The 19864-nt window shown below is 41.5% G+C and overlaps 1 protein-coding gene across 1 annotated transcript; it reads left to right on the plus strand.

Annotated features, from left to right (window-relative positions):
* The first annotated feature begins 944 nt into the window (after window positions 1-944).
* On the plus strand, window positions 945-19553 carry LOC141113342 (keratin, type I cytoskeletal 19-like). Its single transcript, XM_073606402.1, has 7 exons — window positions 945-1433; window positions 6645-6727; window positions 9147-9303; window positions 12247-12408; window positions 14980-15105; window positions 17967-18187; window positions 19511-19553. Exons 1-7 carry the CDS (start codon window positions 945-947, stop codon window positions 19551-19553), a joined length of 1281 nt encoding a protein of 426 aa, XP_073462503.1.
* The last annotated feature ends 311 nt before the right edge of the window (window positions 19554-19864 follow it).

The raw sequence follows: 19864 nt of genomic DNA on the forward strand, positions 1-19864 counted from the left end.
GCTTCAAAAAAGGGTGGACTTGGGGCGCAGAGCACTGCGCTCCGAGCCCACCCAGTTATGTGACAATAGCGAATTAATATTTGCTATTTTCACACTGAATCTCCTCCCTGCCAATCAGGAAGCAGGTCCTGAGATCCTATTCTTGATTGGCCAAAATGCCCGGCAATCCTATTGGACCACAACGAGGAGAGAGGAGGAGGGAGGAGACGTGAAGAAGCAGAGGACGAAGCCGCCACCCGGAGGGAAGCGCTGCCTGGGATTAAGTGCGGGGCTTATCGACCGACCAGGGGTGGGGTGCTGGTGACCCGACCCAAACGACCCACGGGGGTGTGGCTGTGGGTGCATTGTATCTCTGTGTTTGATGCATTTATACACTTTGCCCTGCCCAAACGCCTGTAAAAGCAATATTTTTTAAACCTAATGTCCACAAGGCCTTAGGTAGGGTTTCCTTTAAGGATCCAGGAGAAACCAATGATTTTAAGATTTGCATATTGTAAAAACACTGTTGAGTACTGTTACAAATGTACTAATAAGGCTACATTCATCTTAAACAGTTTTAAAGATAATTTATAACACAAACAATATGAGTAGCATCTTAATACATGGTGTGTTTTATTGATGGCTAATAAGGTATTACGTATTTTTAGAGGTCATTGTAGAATTATTATCATGTAAACTATTTTGCTAAGTGTTATGTAATGTGAGAAATCAAGGTGATGTCCAGACATTCCGCCTTCTTTTAAGCTTGCTCATTCCATCCATAAACATTCATCTGGTTACACCAGACAAGCTGAAAATATTTTCTTGCTCAAGCCACATAAAATATGACCTAATTTTAGCTCACACTTCATATAAAATGCAACTCTTGGGCCGTAGCTAAATCATTTGAAGGACTGGTTGACCTGTGTATTGTTCTTGCTTCTCCAGTGAGCTGTGGGAGCACCATGAGTTACAACACTGTCCAGTCGCCTCATGGGGTTTACAGCACTTGTGGGGAATATTTGGGTTATCCCGTGTACAGAAGTCACAAAACTTTATCAGAAGCAAAAACAAACCCATGTATTGCTCATAATGTACCGTACTACAGAATACACCGATTTTATGGAGGTTCTGGAGGATTAGATATCAGACATTCATCTTCTGGTCCGAAAGATGGCGTTGGAATTGCATATGGATTTAAAAGAAATCACAAGATAAGAAGGTCTGCAAGCCACGCTGGCTGGACCAATGGCAATCTGTTCAACTTTGATGAAAAGAAAACCATGCAGTCACTGAATGGCCGCCTGGCATCGTACTTGGAGAATGTGAAACAACTGGAAGAGGAAAATGTGATGCTAGAGGAGAAGATCTGTGAATGGTATGACAAAAATAATAGCAAGGTCCATACTGACTTCGGTCCATTCCTCCAATTGATTACTGATCTTCAGGAACAGGTAAGACAATGCTTTGGTGTAATTTAAAGCTGAATTCCATGGATTTAATGGCATAGATTGTTCAGCATAGTTACATTGGTCCCACTTGGACAAATATACGTACATATGCATAGACCATACCTGCCAGTGGAAGTGGAGAATCACTGTAGTAGTCACCACTACTACAGCGATCTTTGCTGTCTTTCGGGTCCTGTTTTGGGCAGCTGTACTACAGCATAATGATCATAGGGATTGCTTACTTGGCACAGGTGCCAATCACAGGACACCTTGTATTTTTCTCATTGAATGCAAGGCATTCTCAGGTTTGACAAGGTGGAGAGGTGAGGCAGTGGCATCACATCCTTGGTTTAATATTTTTCAGCCTCAGACCTAAAAAAATACAGGGAAATTAGGGGAAAGTCTGACTTATTCAAGTACTGGCTGTAAATCAGTGGGGTTGATTTACTAAAACCGGAGAGTGCAAAAACAGTTACAAAGCCAGCCAGACAACTAATGCCGCGTACAAACGGTCGGACTTTTCGACCGGACTGGTCCGACGGATCAAATCCGGCGGACAATCCGATCGTGTGTGGGCTTCACCGGACCTTCAGCGAACTTTTCCAGTCGCAAATCTGACAGACTTTAGATTTGGAACATGCTTCAAATCTTTATGTCGTAACTCCGCCGGACCCAGAAATCCGCTTATCTGTATGCTAGTCCGACGGACAAAAACCGACGCTAGGGCAGCTATTGGCTACTGGCTATCAACTTCCTTATTTTAGTCCGGTCGTACATCAACACGTACAAATCCGTCAGACTTTGGTGTGATCGTGTGTAGGCAAGTCCGGTCGCTAGAAAGTCCGTCGAAAGTCCGCCAAAAGTCCTTCGAAAGTCTGTCGGACAGGCTGTCAGACTTTTGTAGCTGAAAAGTCTGACAGTGTGTACGCGGCATACGAGTTTCAGAAACAGTGTAAACAGCCAACCTGAGTGTGGCTCAGGGTTAATTTTCAGTACCAAAAGCTGTAACCCGAGCCACAATCGGGATTACACCACAGTGTCCTTGTACTTACCTTGTCCATAGGATCCCGCAATGTCCTCCCGCTGTATCCTCCGCCTAATGCATCAGTGTTTCGGGTTCCGTTCCCTGCGAGCGTCGCGACGGAAAAATTTTAAAAAGTACAAAACATAACACACACAATACATTGTAATCTGTTGGGATTACATTACTGTAGCAAATCATTTCAACTCCGTTTTGTCCCTAGTGCTTTGTCTAGTGCCCTGCCTGCACTTTTCTTTCTGCCATTCTTTCTGCCTGGAAACTCGAGAACGTCCATGGCATCCAAAAAGCATCCCTCTACCTCAAATTTCGCTGTTTTGAATAAAATGTATTATTATTATATTATTATTTGTTATAATTATTTTGAGTTATTTTTTATATTGTAATTTATCATTTCGTGCTTCAAACTTTATCATACCCGAGATGTCTACTAGACTCTTGATTGGACAGATTTAAGTGAGTTATTCCTAGGAATTACAGGCCTACAATATAAAACAACAATTTTCCAAGCAAAACATTGTACCGCTTTGACATTCAAAAATCAGACCGCCAGGGAGGTTAAAGGAGCCTAATTTTTTTCCACACAGTGGTGAGTATAAATCTTGGGGTAGAAATGGCATAAACACTACATATTCACAATCATATTTTTTTAGTTACTGCTACACTATATTACCAAAAGTATTGGGACACCTATCTTTACACGCACATAAACTTTAATGGCATCCCAGTCTTAGTCCATTATTATTATTATTATACAGGATTTATATAGCGCCAACAGTTTACGCAGCTCTTTACAACATTAGGGCAGACAGTACAATTACAATACAATTCAATACAGGGGGGAATCAGAGGGCCCTGCTAGTTAGAGCTTACAATCTAGGAGGGAGGGTCAAGTTATACAAAAGGGTAATAGCTGTGGGGGATGAGTTAATGGAGAAAATAGTGCAGTTGTTAGATGGAGGCAGGATAAGCTTTTCTGAAGAGGAAAGTTTTCAGGGATCGCCTAAAAGTGAATACATTTGGAGACAGTCTGACAGATTGGGGTAGCGAATTGCAGAGGATGGGCGAGGCTCGGGAGAAGCCCTGGAGGCGGATATGGGAGGAGGTGATTTGTGAGGTCAGGCACTGATGTGGACGAGAAGGCCTGGATCGCATACTCCACTTTAATTCATCCCAATGGTGTTCTATCAGGTTGAGGTCAGGACTCTGTGCAGGCCAGTCAAGTTCCTCCACCCTAAACTCACTCTTCCATGTCTTTAAGGACCTTGCTTTGTGCACTGTTGCGCAGACATGTTGGAACAGGAAGGAACTATCCTCCCACTGTTCCCACAAAGTTGGGAGAATGAAATTGTACAAAATGTCTTGATATGCTGATGCCTTAAGAGTTCCCTTCACTGGAACTAAGGGGCCAAGCCCAACCCCTGAATAACAACACCATAATCCTCCCTCCACCAAATGATTTGGACCAGTGCACAAAGCAAGATCTATAAAGATATGGATGAGCATGTTTGGGGTAGAGGGACTTGACTGGCCTGACCTCCACCTGAAAAAATTTGGGATGAATTAGAGCGGAGACTGCGAGCCAGGTCTTCTCATCCAGCATCAGTGCCTGACCTCACAAATGTGCTTCTGGAAGAATGGTCAAACATTCTCATACTCACACACTCCTAAAACTTGAGGGCAGCCTTCGCAGAAGAGTTGAAGCTTTTATAGCTGCAAAGGGCGGGCCAACTCAATATTAAACCCTACAGACTAAAGCCCCGTACACACGATCAGACTTTCCGCCAACAAAACCGTGGATTTTTGTTCAAAGGTTGTTGGCTCAAACTTGTCTTGCATACACATGTTCACACAAATGTTGGCCAACAATTACGAACGTGGGAACATGGTGACGTACAAGACGTACGACGAGCCAAGAAAAAGGAAGTTCAATAGCCAGTGCAGCTCCTTCTGCTTGATTCCGAACATGCGTGAACTTTTGTGCGTCGGACTTGTGTACACATCGGAAATTCCGACAACAAAGTTTTGTTGGCGGAAAATTTGATAACCTGCTAGCCATCATTTGTTGGCAGAAAGTCAGACAACAAATGTTCGATGGAGCATACACACGGTCGGACTTTCAACCAACAAGCTCACATCCAACATTTGTTGTCGGAAAATCCCATCGTGTGTGCGGGGCATAAGACTGGGATGCCACTAAAGTTTATGTGCATGTAAAGGCAGGCATCCTAATACTTTTGGTAATATAGTGTATGTGGAGTCCCACAGATCTATAACTGGGGAATGAGTTTTATGCCTTCAGAGGCAGCATTGCAAAGATACATACAGTATAGAAAAAATAAAGGTCATTAGTATGCATCATGAGTTTTGTTTTTCCTTCATTTATTTAAAGATAGACTCCAGGAACTCCATACTGAGTACACGCTTGGAATAAACAGCTTCACTGTGCATTCACATGAAGCAAATATAGTGATAAAAATAGTCGCCTTGTATTTTTTTCAACAATTACAAGGTGTTTTCTGATTGTTGTGCCAAGCAAGTGGCTTCTGTGGTCAATGTGCAGTGGGGTGACCGCTTGGATAAAACCTGAGCAAGACCCCAAAGATCGTAGCTATCGCTACACTACAGTGATATCTAGTTCCCCCAGCTGTTCATCAAGTATGAATAATGCATACATTCACTATATTTTGTATGCAATACAAATAATGCATTTGTCTATAAATATTGTGACAGTGTGAGGTCCTACCACTGTGTAAATGGAGGTAGAAAGCACACAACAGAGTTCTCACCAATGCAGAGTGCGGGGTTCCAGAATATTCATGCTGAGTGGAGAAAGGTGGTTTTTCAGCTTTCTCCAGGTGTTGAAATTCCCGAATTGGTTCCAGAATCCAGAGGCTTCAAAGCGTTGTGGGATGGAGCTAGCCTCTAGCCCAGTGTCTGGGTTTTGCCAGAGACCACCAATGTGTGTGTACAGGTGCACACAGTCTTTACAATAATAGTGTGTCAAAAATAACAGGGCCACAGAAATGTGCCTCAATGGACAGCTGCTAATCTAATTATTGTGGAAAACAATTAAAAAAAATATTATTATCTCTCTCTCTCTCTCTCTCTCTCTGTACATATATATACTGTATATATATATATATATATATATATATATATATATGATAAAATATATATATATATTATATCATATATATAATACCAGCATTTATGCCAAAATATATGTAACATATGAAAGTGCTAGTTCATATCAGAGTGCAAAACAAACAATTATATTGTGCAATATCAATAAAGTGCAAAAAAAGCTAATAATAAAGAAAAACAGCAAAAATATAAAATATGACAAAATATTCAATTTTTAAGAAACGTCTCTATTTATAAGTACATCAAGTGCTCCACCGCTGTGTGAATCCTTCACCGCTCTCACCAAAATGGACTCAACAGATCGATGGATTAATAAAATTATAGCCCAGCAAGAGAATCTATAAAATCTTCAAACGATCACCAGTTACCATTTTACGGTCAAATTCCCCTTACACAGGTCACAGCGAATCATAGGGAAATCAAAACAGAAGGAAGGAGGCTCCCATAGCATAAAACCATCTTAGGTAAGTTAAAATTTTTCTCTGTAATCCACTCACATTTGAAGAGTGCCAGCCTGGCACTAAGGAGTATCACACTCAGCTAACAATAGCCGCTCGCCTCTGGACCTGTCATAGATCACAAGCGCGAGCTGGCACAAACAATGTCAAAAAGTATCCTTGCCCCACCCTACGTCCGTTTTGTCGTATGTCGTCATGCCGGCTCGCATTTGTGAGTTACTGAGTTAATTTCCCCGCTATCACTACATATACAGTATATTTGTAGTTTTTGCACTGATAGAACACAGCATAAAATATTATGTAGTCATTCAAACGTACTATCTCTATGCCTGTATTTGATGCATATGAAAGCACAGTGAAGCTATTTATTCCAATCCTGTACTTATGAATGTATACATAATGTGGAGTCCTTCTTTCCAGGCTACTCCTGTTAATACATACTGTACATCTTTTTACCCCCTGCCCAGTTGCCACCATGTAAACTCCATGAACATAAAAATGCATAAGTATATCTGTTTTTAGATTTTGGAAGGCTCCTTGTGCTAATCTTAGATTATTTTTCTCTTCCAGGTACTGCTGGTTACAGAAAATATAGCCAGTCGTGAAAAAGAGATCAGCAATAACCACATTGTGGCTGATGAATTTAGAAAGAAGTAAGCTGGTTATCCCTTACACCTTTCATTTCATATGTGAAGAGCTACAGCAAATCCTTCTCTTGCAGTCATAGGAGACTCTGATTCCTGCATATACAATACTTTCTAATGTGATTTTGAGCAACTTGGGACCCTTAAAACATGGACCGCCTGATATGCAAATTTCAACCTTACTTCCAAAAAATAATGGCTGGGAGGACTGGGAAGTTTTAGCCCTGGAGGGGCAGGCATAACCCAATGGTCCCTTTTTTTTAAAAGTGGTTGTAAACCTCAGACACAAAATATGAACAAAGCTCTCAGTCCCCTGCTTTTCAGAGCTGAGAGATCCTGTGTAAATTCAGCTCTTTGAATGGATGTAGGGCAAAGACAGCTGTAGATAAACGTGTATAACTTATAAAGAAGAATTTGTTATATCTCTGTTTATTACCTGAGGACAGTCATTTCACTGGGTATAGGTAAGGGTTTACAACCACTTTAAGGACTGTTTCCTGTGGGCAGTATATACCAAAATAATGAATCATAAAGGAAGAATAGTAAATAATCAATTCCTTTATGAGCTGAATGAGATGGTTGCTGTTCTGTGAAACTGTCAAAATTTCACCTAAATAAAATGCTATCATCACAAATAATTATTATCGCTCAGCTTCCTTTAACAAAGAAGCACGACACAGTCACAACACATTGTCCAAAACCGTTAGACTCCATGTAATTTTAAACAAAGGTCCTTTATCCAAGAACCTGTACAGAGCAGCAGGAAAATTATTGCATCAAAAAAAAAAAAAAAAATCACATTGGTGGAATTTGTCATGCGATTTGACAGTTCCAAATCTCATGACAAGTCACATCCAATTGCTGCCAATGGAACCGTTCAAATCACCGCGACTCATGTTGCAGCACCTTTGAAAAACTTTCATTGTGACTTGCATAGACTTCTATTAAATGAAGTCGCAAGCCACACTGAAATGGGAGGTGTAAATTGCACTGATTTGCGGATTTAAAATCATGCTGAAGTAGCGCAATCTCAAAGACGCACTGGTGTGAACCAGGGCTTAAAGTCAAAATTTACAATTGGTTTCTTAATCTGTGTTTGGACTGCCATAAAAAATAATGCTCCTGAGTCCCCTATATACATGCCTCTGTCCTACAATGGGGTCCCATTAAGTTTCGGGGTCTACTGCCTAACTTCCTTTTCCATCTGTATGCCATTGCAATTAACCATATCTACATGAGACAAAGGCTCCGATTGGCCGCCACTGAAGATGGCAGTTGGGGTCACCCAGGGATGAAATCTCCCGTCAGACCACTGATCTCCTGATGACACCTACAGAGGCTGCAGAGGAACAAAGTTCCTCTCATCCTACATTGCTTGTGTACAGCGCTCAGCATCACAGCGCCACCTACAGAGCGGAAGGTAAACTGCACCTGCCTACAGGCTCACTTTGTAGGTGTGATGACTCATTAATAGATTGTGGCCCCTTTTATGGACTTTGTGTCCTTTCTGTGGCCATCTATTCAGCTGCCTTAGACCCCTTTCACACTGGGGCGGTTTGCAGGCGGTATTGCGCTAAAAATACCGCCTGCAAACCGCCCCTAAACAGCCTCCGCTGTTTGTTCAGTGTGAAAGCCCGAGGGCTTTCGCACTGAAGCGGTGCGCAGGCAGGGCGGTGAAAAAAGTCCTGCAAACTGCTTTTTTGGAGCAGTGAAGGAGCGGTGTATTCACCGCTCCTAAACCGCTCCTGCCCATTGAAATCAATGGGACAGCGCGGCTATACCGCGGCAATACCGCGGCTATAGCCGCGCTGTATGAGGGATTTTAACCCTTTTTCGGCCGCCAGCGGGGGTTAAAACCGCACCGCTAGCGGCCGAATACAGCTACAAGAACGACGGTACAGCAGTGCTAAAAATAGCGCTGTTGTACCGCCGACGCCCCCACCGCCCCAGTGTGAAAGGGGCCTTAATCATCAATACATGTGGCTCCAGTTGGTGATATAAATACTGATAATATCTTTTTCATCACCTTCATTTTAAAAAATCAACAGATAGTTTCCCATACAATTCAATTTGATGCATAAACTCCTGAAGAAGCCAAAATGTTTGGTGAAACATGTCGAGATTGACGCCTCTATTGCAACATGAAATATGTAAACTATGTTTGTTGATCAAAATATTAATGAGATTCACAGTTTTACTGAATATTTTTAACTAAAATAAAATAAAAAATTGTTACATTTTAAAAATATTTGTGTATTAATCAGCCCATTAAAAATCCCCATTCCTTTGCTCTATATACTTACCTTGTATCCAGATAGGTAATTCAACAATTTGACTCCTTTTATTACCAAAAAATTCACTTTCAAATGTATGAACTTACATTTCAGTTACTAAAAATTATAATCTTATGTTTCTTTTTGTGTTGAAGGCAAGCAATGGATTTTCAGATGAGGACAGTTGTTGAGAAGGATCTGAGTGAACACATTGGCATACTTGAAACCATTAACATGGAAAGACAGAATCTCAGCTCACATATACAACACCTAGAGGAAGAGATACAACATCTAAAGAAAACCAGTGAAGAGGTTAGAAGGCAATTTTTCATTAATTCGCATATATCCAAATACCCGAATTACAATGTAAAAAATTTTACCGAATGCTCCGAATAACTTAACAAAATTTGTCCGAATTTTCGGAAATTTAGACCGAAATTCCAATTGAATTTTACATTGAACTCCAGTCGAATTCTCACTACACATATTGCTGAAATCAAAGACTGTGTGTGTTATTAGAGTACCATTTCGGAAATAATGCTGTTTTTGTTAAGTCAAAGGTGTTTTAAAGGAGACATTGTAATCATTTGATGAAGATTTTTCAATTGTTTGTTCACTTTGCTGCATTTGAATTGAAAACAATATACCATTTTTGTTTCGATTTCAATTTATCGATTTGATCGTTTCGAATAAAAAAAAATCTGTAAATTTGAAGAAAATTAGAAAGTTACGAATACGAATTTCGAAAACGAATTTAACAAATCAACCGAATTTAACAAATCAACCGAATTTAACTAAACGAAATAACTAGATTAACAAATCAAAACAAAATGAAACTAAACTAATTTTTTCCTACTGATTGCTAAACTCTGAATTACCTACTTCATGCCTCCAAACTCTGCTTTAATAATATTGACCCCAAAAGTATTCAAAGCTTCCTTACTTCTTAATGATGCCTTGCTGGGTTATTATCTTGAAAAAGAGAGCTACACCCCTTTCCATGTTTTTCAGGTAGACCTCCGCCTCTCCATGAGGGGCCTTCCTCTGGTATACAGAGGTTATTTAAAGAAAACAACGAGAAATGGCAGGAGATCTTTAAATCTAGAGTTGAGCTAACATTTAAAGCGGAACTACACTGCATCTGAGCACCACAAACCAAAAATGCTATTTAATTAATTTTTAATATTCAAAACAACCCCCTAGCCTGTGGCCATCTCGAGTAAGGGCAAATGATTCATGTATCATCCCTGGGTCAGCTAATAGCCTCTCATGGCTTTCAATATCATTTCTATGCTGATGACACGCAAATCTATCTCTCCACCCCTCAACTCACTCCATCAGTCTCTTCACGCATCACTAACTTACTAACCGACATATCTGTATGGATGTCACACCACTTCCTCAAACTCAACTTGTCCAAAACTGAGCTTATAATATTTCCTCCCCCACGTGCCTCTTCCCTTGACTTCTCTGTCAAGAGCAATGGCACAACCATCCACCCGTCCCCACCTGTCAGGGTGCTAGGTGTTATCCTGGATTCTGAACTCTCCTTTCAGCCCCACATCCAATCACTTTCCAAAGTTTGCCGCTTCAACCTCCGCAACATCTCTAAACTACGTCCCTTTCTAACCAATGAAACCACAAAGCTCCTGATTCACTCCCTGGTTATCTCTCGCCTCGACTACTGCAACTCCCTTCTCATTGGCTTACCTTTAAACAGACTATCCCCCCTGCAGTCCATCATGAATGCTGCTGCCAGACTTATCCACCTTACAAACCGCTCAGTGTCTGCTACCCCTCTCTGCCAATCCCTCCATTGGCTGCCACTCGCCCAACGAATTAAATTCAAAATACTAACAATAAGTTACAAAGCCATGCATAACTCTGCCCCCAGCTACATCACTAACCTAGTCTCAAAATACCAACCTAATCGCCATCTCCGTTCCTCCCAAGACCTCCTGCTCTCTAGCTCCCTCATCACCTCCTCCCATATCCACCTCCGGGACTTCTCCCGAGCCTCGCCCATCCTCTGGAATTCCCTACCCCAATCTGTCAGACTGTCTCCAAATTTATCCACTTTTAGGCGATCCCTGAAAACTTCCCTCTTCAGAGAAGCCTATCCTGCCTCCATCTAATAACTGCACTATTTTCTCCATTAGCTCATCCCCCACAGCTATTACCCTTTTGTATAACTTGACCCTCCCTCCTAGATTGTAAGCTCTAACGAGCAGGGCCCTCTGATTCCTCCTGTATTGTATTGTACTTGTATTGTCTGCCCTAATGTTGTAAAGCGCTGCGTAAACTGTCGGCGCTATATAAATCCTGTATAATAATAATAATAATAATAATGTAACATTTACTTCCTGGAATCCATTTGCCCTTAGCATATGCATGCAGGCAGGAGGGTGTGCTTAGCAGAGAAAACCCCTCCTACCCTGCTGAAGACTCCTGGGATGTATGACATCATTTGCCTAGGCATGGAAAGCAGGAAGTAACTGAAGAAATGTAAAAAAAAGGTTTAAAACAAGCAAATATAATATACTTTCCTATGTATGTACTAAGGCTAGCAGCATAAGGATTAAAAATAGTCAATGTTGATTGAGAGAGTGAAGTTCCATTTTAAGCTATCACTATAGAAGATACAATTGTTAGAGGCTTTCACTGTCACATAGTAGCACTTGATAAGTGCAGTGGCTTGTACAGTGGGGAAACCAGTCTTCATATGGTCAGGTTGTAAAGTGTTATGCCGCGTACACACGAGCAGACTTTTCGACCGGACTGGTCCGACGGTCTATCCGACAGACTTTCAGGCGGACTTCCGACGGACTTTCCGAACAAATGGAATTTCCTGCACGCGATCACACCAAAGTTCGACGGATTTGTACGTAATGACGTACGACCGGACTAAAGCATACAGACGAGTGGACTTTTCGATAGGAACTGGGTCCGGTGGAGTTCTGACGTAAAGATTTGAAACATGTTCCAAATCTAAAGTCCATCAGATTTTCAACCGAAAAAGTCCGCTGCAGGTCAGATGAAGCCCACAAACGGTCAAATTGCCCACCGGACTTGGTCCGTTGGACCAGTCCTGTCGAGAAGTCCACTCGTGTGTACGCGGCATAAGATGCCTTTGAACCTTATAAGGCTTATAACATTTTTACATTTATTTGTGTAGAATTTGTATTTCTATAACAACTGTTTCTTTCCTCAGATTAAATTATTAAGATATATATTATATTTATTATACTTTTATAGGAGATAGTGAGCCTTCAAGCCCAGTTGGGAACCAAAGTCAATGTTGAAGTTGAGATGGCTCCTTCTATAGATCTGAATAAAGCCTTATCTGATATTCGGAAGGAATATGAAAGCCTCATGGAGAGAAATCTCAGTGATATTGAAAGCAGGTTCAATGAGATGGTAAATGTATAAGTTTAATGACGTGCTATATTGTTGCACTCCAACAAATAAGAAAAGTAAGACATTCACTTTATAGCAAGTGGAGTAATTGCCATGTACATATAATTTCACCATTCTGCTACTTTAATCTTCCTCTCCCCACCCTCTCAAAATACAGCACTTTGTGCTTATTGGGGCTAGGTTAAAATCCTTGTTAGTCCATCTGTGTGCCATTAGGGAGATTTCTCTCGACTTCCTGTCCCATGGATACAAGAGGAAGGGAGGGAATATCTCTCCAAAATGAGGAAAATCCTATCAGTTAACAAGTGTCCTCAATAAAAGAATTCCCCCTCTATACCCATTCTAGTGGCAACTTAAAATGTTGGACTTTCGTTCACTTTTTGTCCTGGAACAAGAGGATTTCCCCTCTATTCCTGTTCCAGAAATGACTGCTAGCTGTGTTGTAGAGTTAAGTATGTTGAGGACGGATCACTCTAAGCCAGCCTTTCTCTCCTTTTTTTACCCCAGAGGAACCCTTGAAGGAATTTCCAGGTCCCAGGGAACCTCTACTAAGATTAGTCCATTGGGGATCATTGAAAAAATGCCCCTATTACAGTGGTGGGCAGAATGTCACCCTTGCAGTCGTGCCATGTGGTGTTGCACCTGGAAGTATTTAGGCACCATCAGACGGGTGGTGAGTGAGCCACAGCTCTGAAGAAATGCTAGGGTTCCATGGAAAACTAGTTGAGAATGGCTGCTCTAAGCTTTCCACCTAGTCCTGTAGAAAAGTGTGAAAACCAAGGGGATATTTGTGCTATACAATGGCTATTTATGAGAGGTCAGGGGCAAGGGAGGGAGTACATAGGGAAATATATATGCCAGGAACTGGACAACATAGTATTTTTCTGCAAAGATTAATAAGAGAAATTAAGTGTATTCTGTAACCTGTACTGAGTAGAGGTCAGCAGTCCTCTCCTGCAGAGGACCCAGGAGATCAACACACCCAGAAATGTTGGTTTACTTGCAGGATTCAAATAAAGCTTTCTACTGTATGAAATGGCAATCTGGCACCATGAGCAGTGGTAAAGGTAAGTATTGGCTTGCAATTTTTGCAGGTACAGGTTCTTCTGCAGCTTTTGTCTAATGATAGGGTCCTTTTACAGTGTGTAAAAATAGACACATTATAATTACTTGTACATAACTATAACTACTTGTTCCTGAGAGTCTCAGCTAAGTACAGTGTATCAGTGTAACAACTGTTTCTGCCTGTTGGTGCTGAAATAGCCAATGATAGCAGTTCTGCACAGATCAGGACCTTAGCTGTCAAACTGATAGCAGATCCCGGAAGCTATATTCATGGGAAGGTGCTCAGAGGGGAAGACATCTAGGACTAAGATGTCCTAGATCAGTGGTGGTCAACTGGAAAATTATAGAGGGTCTCAAGCCCCCAACATTTCCAGGAGGGCACACAATTGCAGCGCATTTTCACAAGCTAAAAGATCTTGGCCCTGCTGCACACTGAAGAAGTTGGAGTAGAATAACCCCCAGAATTGGTGTCATTGGCCACATTAATAACCCCCAGAATTGGTGTCTTTAGCCACAATAATAACTCACAGAATTGGTATTATTACTGCTAACATTAACTAACAATGGTGGTCAGTGTTAGTGAAAGTTAACCACTCATCCTCCCCTGCATTGGTGTGGTCAGTGAGAGTGAGATTTTACCCCACCCCTCTGCATTTGCGGTTGTTCAGGGGCAGTAAAACTTAACCTCACCCTACCTGCATTGACAGTCAGTGGCAGTGAAAGTTAAACCCCTTGCCCCCACATTTGTGGTCGTGGCAGTGAAAGTTAACCCCCATCCCCCCCCCCCCCCCCCCGGAAATGGGGGTCATGGCAAATTAGCCCTCCCATCCCTCCTGTCTTGGTGGTCATGGCAGTAAAAGTTATTCTCCTCCCTCTTTGAATTGTTGGCCATGGCATGAAAGTTAACCCCCTATATGGCAGTGAAAGTGTTAAACTTCTACCCCTCCTGTATTGGAGATCATGGCAATAATAGTTAACCCTTCCCCCTTGGTGACCATGGCAGTGAAAGTGTTACCTCCACCCCCCCCCCGTATCGGTGGTTATGTCAAACGTTAACCCTCTCCCCCTCTACATTGGTGATCATGGAAGTGAAAGTAAATACCCCATATTGGTGGTCATGGTAGTGAAAGTGTTAACCCCCCTCGTATTGGGGATCATGGTACTGAAAGGGTTGACCCCTACCCCATTGTTGATCACTTACCCAATACATGCAGAGATAACACCATCCACAGTACAGTCTCTCTTTTAGTGCCAGGAGCTTAAACACTGATGCAGTTCCAGTGCTTGGCACTTCCACTCTGGGTGCCAAAACAGATCATGGACCACATCTAGAGGACCAACGGGCCGCATGCAGCCCAGATGCTAAGTTTTGGTCACCAGGGTCATAGATCCTTACCAATTAATTAAGTCCACTGATTGCCTAAACAGATCTTTCCTAACGTATTGCTCTTACTCAATATCACCATGTACTTGTAATTTTCTTACTTAAAATTCTATACTTTGCAGACCTCTGAATTGAATAATCAGATGTCCAGTGGTATCGAACAACTGCAGCAGTTTAGTAATGAGACCATTGATCTAAAATTGCAGAAGAAAACTTTGGAGGCTGAACTGAGCGCACAAATGGCCATGGTAAGTCTTAGGCAAGGAATTGTCAAATTAATGGCGTGTGGGACTGGTTATTCACCTAGGAGTTGTGTACTAATAAAAAAAAGTGTAAAAATGCAGGTTTGCAGGGAACTGGCTTGTGGGAATGGTTACTCACCTAGGAGTTGTGTACTAATAAAAAAAAAGTGTAAAAATGCAGGTTTGCAGGGAATATTCCTTTTAATAATGCTTAGTGAAACATTAAGGATGACCTATACCTGCTTGTGAAGGTGTGCATATGTACAATATATACAATGTACAGAAAAAGTGTAATTTACAAAGAAAAAAATATCCTTTAAATTGCTGGTAAATTACATTTTCTTAACTGCTTGTTTTTTTTTTTTTGTCAAAAATTGTAAGGGGAACACCCCAAAACACATACAAGACCCTTAAAAAAAGACTGGCAGGGAAATATCATATATCGGACAAAGCTGGTAATAGCTTTTTTTAATATTCAATCGTAATTTTATTGAAAAATTATTAGACAAATAACATATATACATACATCAATGGTATTGTCATACCACCAAAACATCTTACAAATACAGTATACAAACTAACATAAACAAACCAAAAAGAAAAAAAACAAACAAAAAAAATATTCCTTTCTTCTCCCTTTTCCTTGCTTTGACATATATAAATCCTGTATTGAAGCCCTATTAGATCATATTTAGGTTCTATTCTAGTTACTGCTTAAACCTTTAGTTTCCTGTTGATTCCCTGAAGGCCCTCCAGGGGGCCCATATCTGCCGACATTTTTCAAGTATGTCCAATTTATATGCTTTTTTTTAGCTTTTTTTTTGGGCAAATGTCCCTTTTGCTGTAGTATTTCCTACAAAAAAAAAGAAAAGAAAATGGGGTCCCCCAAAAAATCTACACCAGAACACATATCCTTGATATAGGCGATTTTATAGATTTGAGGATTTTATGGGGAATTCCATACAAAAAACTGAAACAAAATGATATGCCCCCTCCCAACAAAAAAAAAAAAATCTATACCAGATGTTTATACAAAATTGCAGCATGGCTGGCAAAGAAAGGAGGGGGTAAAGGGTATGCCACCTCCATCCTAAACCATGCTAGGCCATATGGCCTCAACACAGGGAAGGGGGACCGTCCTAGCAAAGCACCTTGCCTTTATTTAAATCACACAATATAAATCTATGGGCAATCACTTTGTCCAGCGATGCAGATCCTTGTCAATCACAATGAATGATGGCTGCCGACTGGCCGAAATAAAGACCACACTGGGATCATGATCGATCACGACAGCTGCTCAAGCTTAATGACATCTCTCGAGTTGACAGGTGAGTTGGATACAGAAAGGTTGACTTGCTAAAATTGGAGTTTGCAAAATCTGGTGCAGTTGTGCATGGTAGCCAATCACCTTCTATCTTCAGCTTGTTCAATTAAGCTTTGACAAAAAAAACTGGAAGCTGATTGGTAGCTATCCAGAGCTGCACCAGATTTTGCACTCTCCAGCTTTAGTAAATCAACCCCAGAGGCAGATATGGTGCCTACTGTCATTGACCACATATAGCCATGACCATATTTGGTCAGGGATGTCAGTCACCACCCCATACCTTTCTTTTACATTCAGCTATGAATCCCTGACTCCTTAACAACAGGACCAGACTGGCCTACCGGGATAGTGGGAAATTTGCCAGTAGGCCGGCGAAGCCGCCCACCCTGGGGCCGCTTTGTGGGCAGCAGCGCCCGTAAAAAATATGGCTGTGGGCCCGAGCCAACATGTCAACTGCACGTGCGCCGCCGTCATTGTTCCGAAAGCTATCCAGGTTCAGGAAAGCCTGTACACACAAATGCAAATCATTACATCTATGTATGTAGCTGTTCGTCTGGAGTTCAGCTTTAAACATTCCTAGGTTCCTATGACTTTATAAACATGGATGTCACACCACTTCCTCAAATTCAATCTTTCTAAAACTGAGCTCATAATTTTTCCTCCAGCCCGTGCCCCTCCCCCTGACTTCTCCATCAAGATCAATAATAAACCATAAGTCCTTCCCCTCATGCCTAGGTACTAGGTGTAATCCTAGACTCTGTCCTTTCAGCCCCAAATCCAATCACTGTCCCCATTCTGTCTGGCTATCTCCTACTCTGTCCACTTTTAGGTGATCCCTGAAAACTCATCTCTTCAGGGTGGCCTATCATGCCTCCAGCTAACAACCAAATCTTTTACTCCCCTTATCAGTTCATCCCTCACAGTGCCTACCTTTTGTTTCACCAACCCTCTTAGATTGTAAGCTCGCAGGAGCAGGGCTCCTCTAATCCTCTTGTTTTGAATTGTACTGTTGGTGTAGTGTCTCCCTACGTTGCAAAGCGGTGGGCAAATTGTTGGCGCTATATAAATCCTGTATAATAATAATATAATAATAATATGTAAGGAAACATCAAATGTAAATTGGAATTCTGTCCAATCTCCTGCATGCAGCACACACCTCTATAAAGGATGGGTAGAGGACAGTAAGAGTTTACTTCCTGAAGCTTGTGCTTTGTACCATTCAAACTTCCAAGGCAGGTTTGACTCTGATTGGTGGCTGAAAGAAATTGCTAAACACCGCCATTTTATTTTTTCAACAGGGGTTCTGTGTGTGTTAGACACAGCAAGGAGGGTGTTCTAGCATCATCAGTAGGTATGATCTAGGATCACCAAATTGCAGACGAAAGGGAGAGGGATTGAGTGGTAAAGTAGAGGAGTATCAAAGTCACAAAATTAACTTCTTAGGGATTAGGCTGCTCTTCTTAAAATGTGATGTTTTTATTTTGATTGAGGATTCTCTTTTGACATGTTGTACATATTTTTATACACTTTTGGTGTGCTTTAGGCATCAGTTTACAATTCAAATTTGATGGAGATTAATGGAGATTATAGTTCCCAACTCAGACAACTGCAAGATATTCTAGATATTGTTGAACATCAGGTGGAAGAAATCCAATCTAAATTTAATCAATTATCTGAAGAGTATGGAATCCATGAAAATATGAAGAACTACCTTGAGAATGAAATAGCCAAATACAATGAGCTTCTTAATGGACAGACCACTGAGTACGTATAACAGCCAAGTGATCCTCTGTAATGTACAGTATTACAATTTGTATAGCTATGTGTGGTACCAATAGGATTTCCAGGATATTTATGGGTCCCTTTACTTCTCACTTTTGAAAAGGTTGACCCACAAATCAAGTGCTTTAACCACTCAATGACTGGTAGTTGTACAGTACTCAAACAGCCAGTCGGAGGCCTTCCTATTCTAACTGGATGTTTAAAACATCCTTTTTTGCAGTGCACACATGCATAGTTTTATATATATATATATATATATATATATATATATATATATATTTTTTTTTATTCCAGTGATGTGATAGTTTGAATGAAAATTACTAGATCGTGCAATAGTGTACCCAAATAGAGGTCACTTGCTGGGCACCACCGCAATTCATAGAACACCATGTATTTTTTTTCAGTATGTTCACTGATTGGACAAAGTGGAGAACAGAGGTGGTAATGTCACAATATCCACCTCATCCAGTTAGAAAACACCCTGTACTCATTGGAAAAAATGCAAGGCCTTCTGTGAATGGCGGCTGTGTTGAGTGAGTTTGCCACGGTAGTCAATTGGGCAGTGGTTCACATAGGACCTGAGCAGGACCTGTAAAATCCTGGCTATCACTCTAGCAGCACCCACCACTACAGTGATTTCCAGTTTCTCTAATGGTCTATCCGGTAATGGCGGCCGCTCCATAAGAGGTGCAGGGGCGCCACCCCCCTAATCCATGTGCCCGGCCCCTAATCTACATGCGGGGTACTGGAAGCATGGATTTCAATGGGTTTTTCTTTTTTAATCACATAATTAGTGCCTGAGGCTCTAATTGGCTTCAAAAAAGGGTGGGCTCGGGGGAAAAAGAGCATTGTGCCCTGAACCCACCCAATTAGTATTCTCTATTGTCTTCCTGCTTATCCTCCTGGCCAATCAGGAAGCGGGTCCTAAGTTGAGAGGCAGACATTACCGTATTGGTCGCCGAGGAGGAGAGGCAGGGGGTTAGCCGCCGAGGAGGAGATGCAGGGGAAAGCCCCAGATGACCTAGATGGTGTAAGTGCGGGGTGGTGGGCAGACAGACGAGTGACTTGGGGGGGTGGTTTGTTGTTTGCCGCCCCCCCAAAAATGGAGCACCAGCCGCCACTGCTATCCGGTATGAATAATGAATGCTTACATTGTGCCAAGTTAGATCATTGTAAGTATGCAATACAATGAATTCCTGGAAAAGCTTTAAATCTTGTAAATGGGTTAGTTCTCGTGTTGTTCTTCTAAAACTACCATGATGCATTTGACCACTGGTGCTGACACAAATATCTGCCTTATTCTAGGCATTCTTTCTGGTCTACTGGAGAAGTTGGTCACCAGATCTGATGTCAAGAAGGTACAACTGTTGGACTTCCACACCTCACATCTAAGACTTGTTCTTCCGATCCTCACTTGCCTTTCCTAAATATATACAGGGGTTCAGAAAGTGATATATGTAGTTGAAGAAACAGGTTTCATTCATGGGTACGTGAGTGAAAGCGTTGTTCCACAACTCAGCCTCTGGTCACTTAGATTATGGTGAACATACATGACTACTTTACTAAATTTTCTCTTGAAGAATATACACTTCCTCTGTTATACAGTATAACCTCTGGAATTCTGTTGACTGGCTGGCTACCACACCTATAAAGAATTTT

The sequence above is a fragment of the Aquarana catesbeiana genome, linkage group LG12 (assembly GCF_042186555.1).
Source record: "Aquarana catesbeiana isolate 2022-GZ linkage group LG12, ASM4218655v1, whole genome shotgun sequence".
Taxonomy (NCBI): Eukaryota; Metazoa; Chordata; class Amphibia; order Anura; family Ranidae; genus Aquarana; species Aquarana catesbeiana.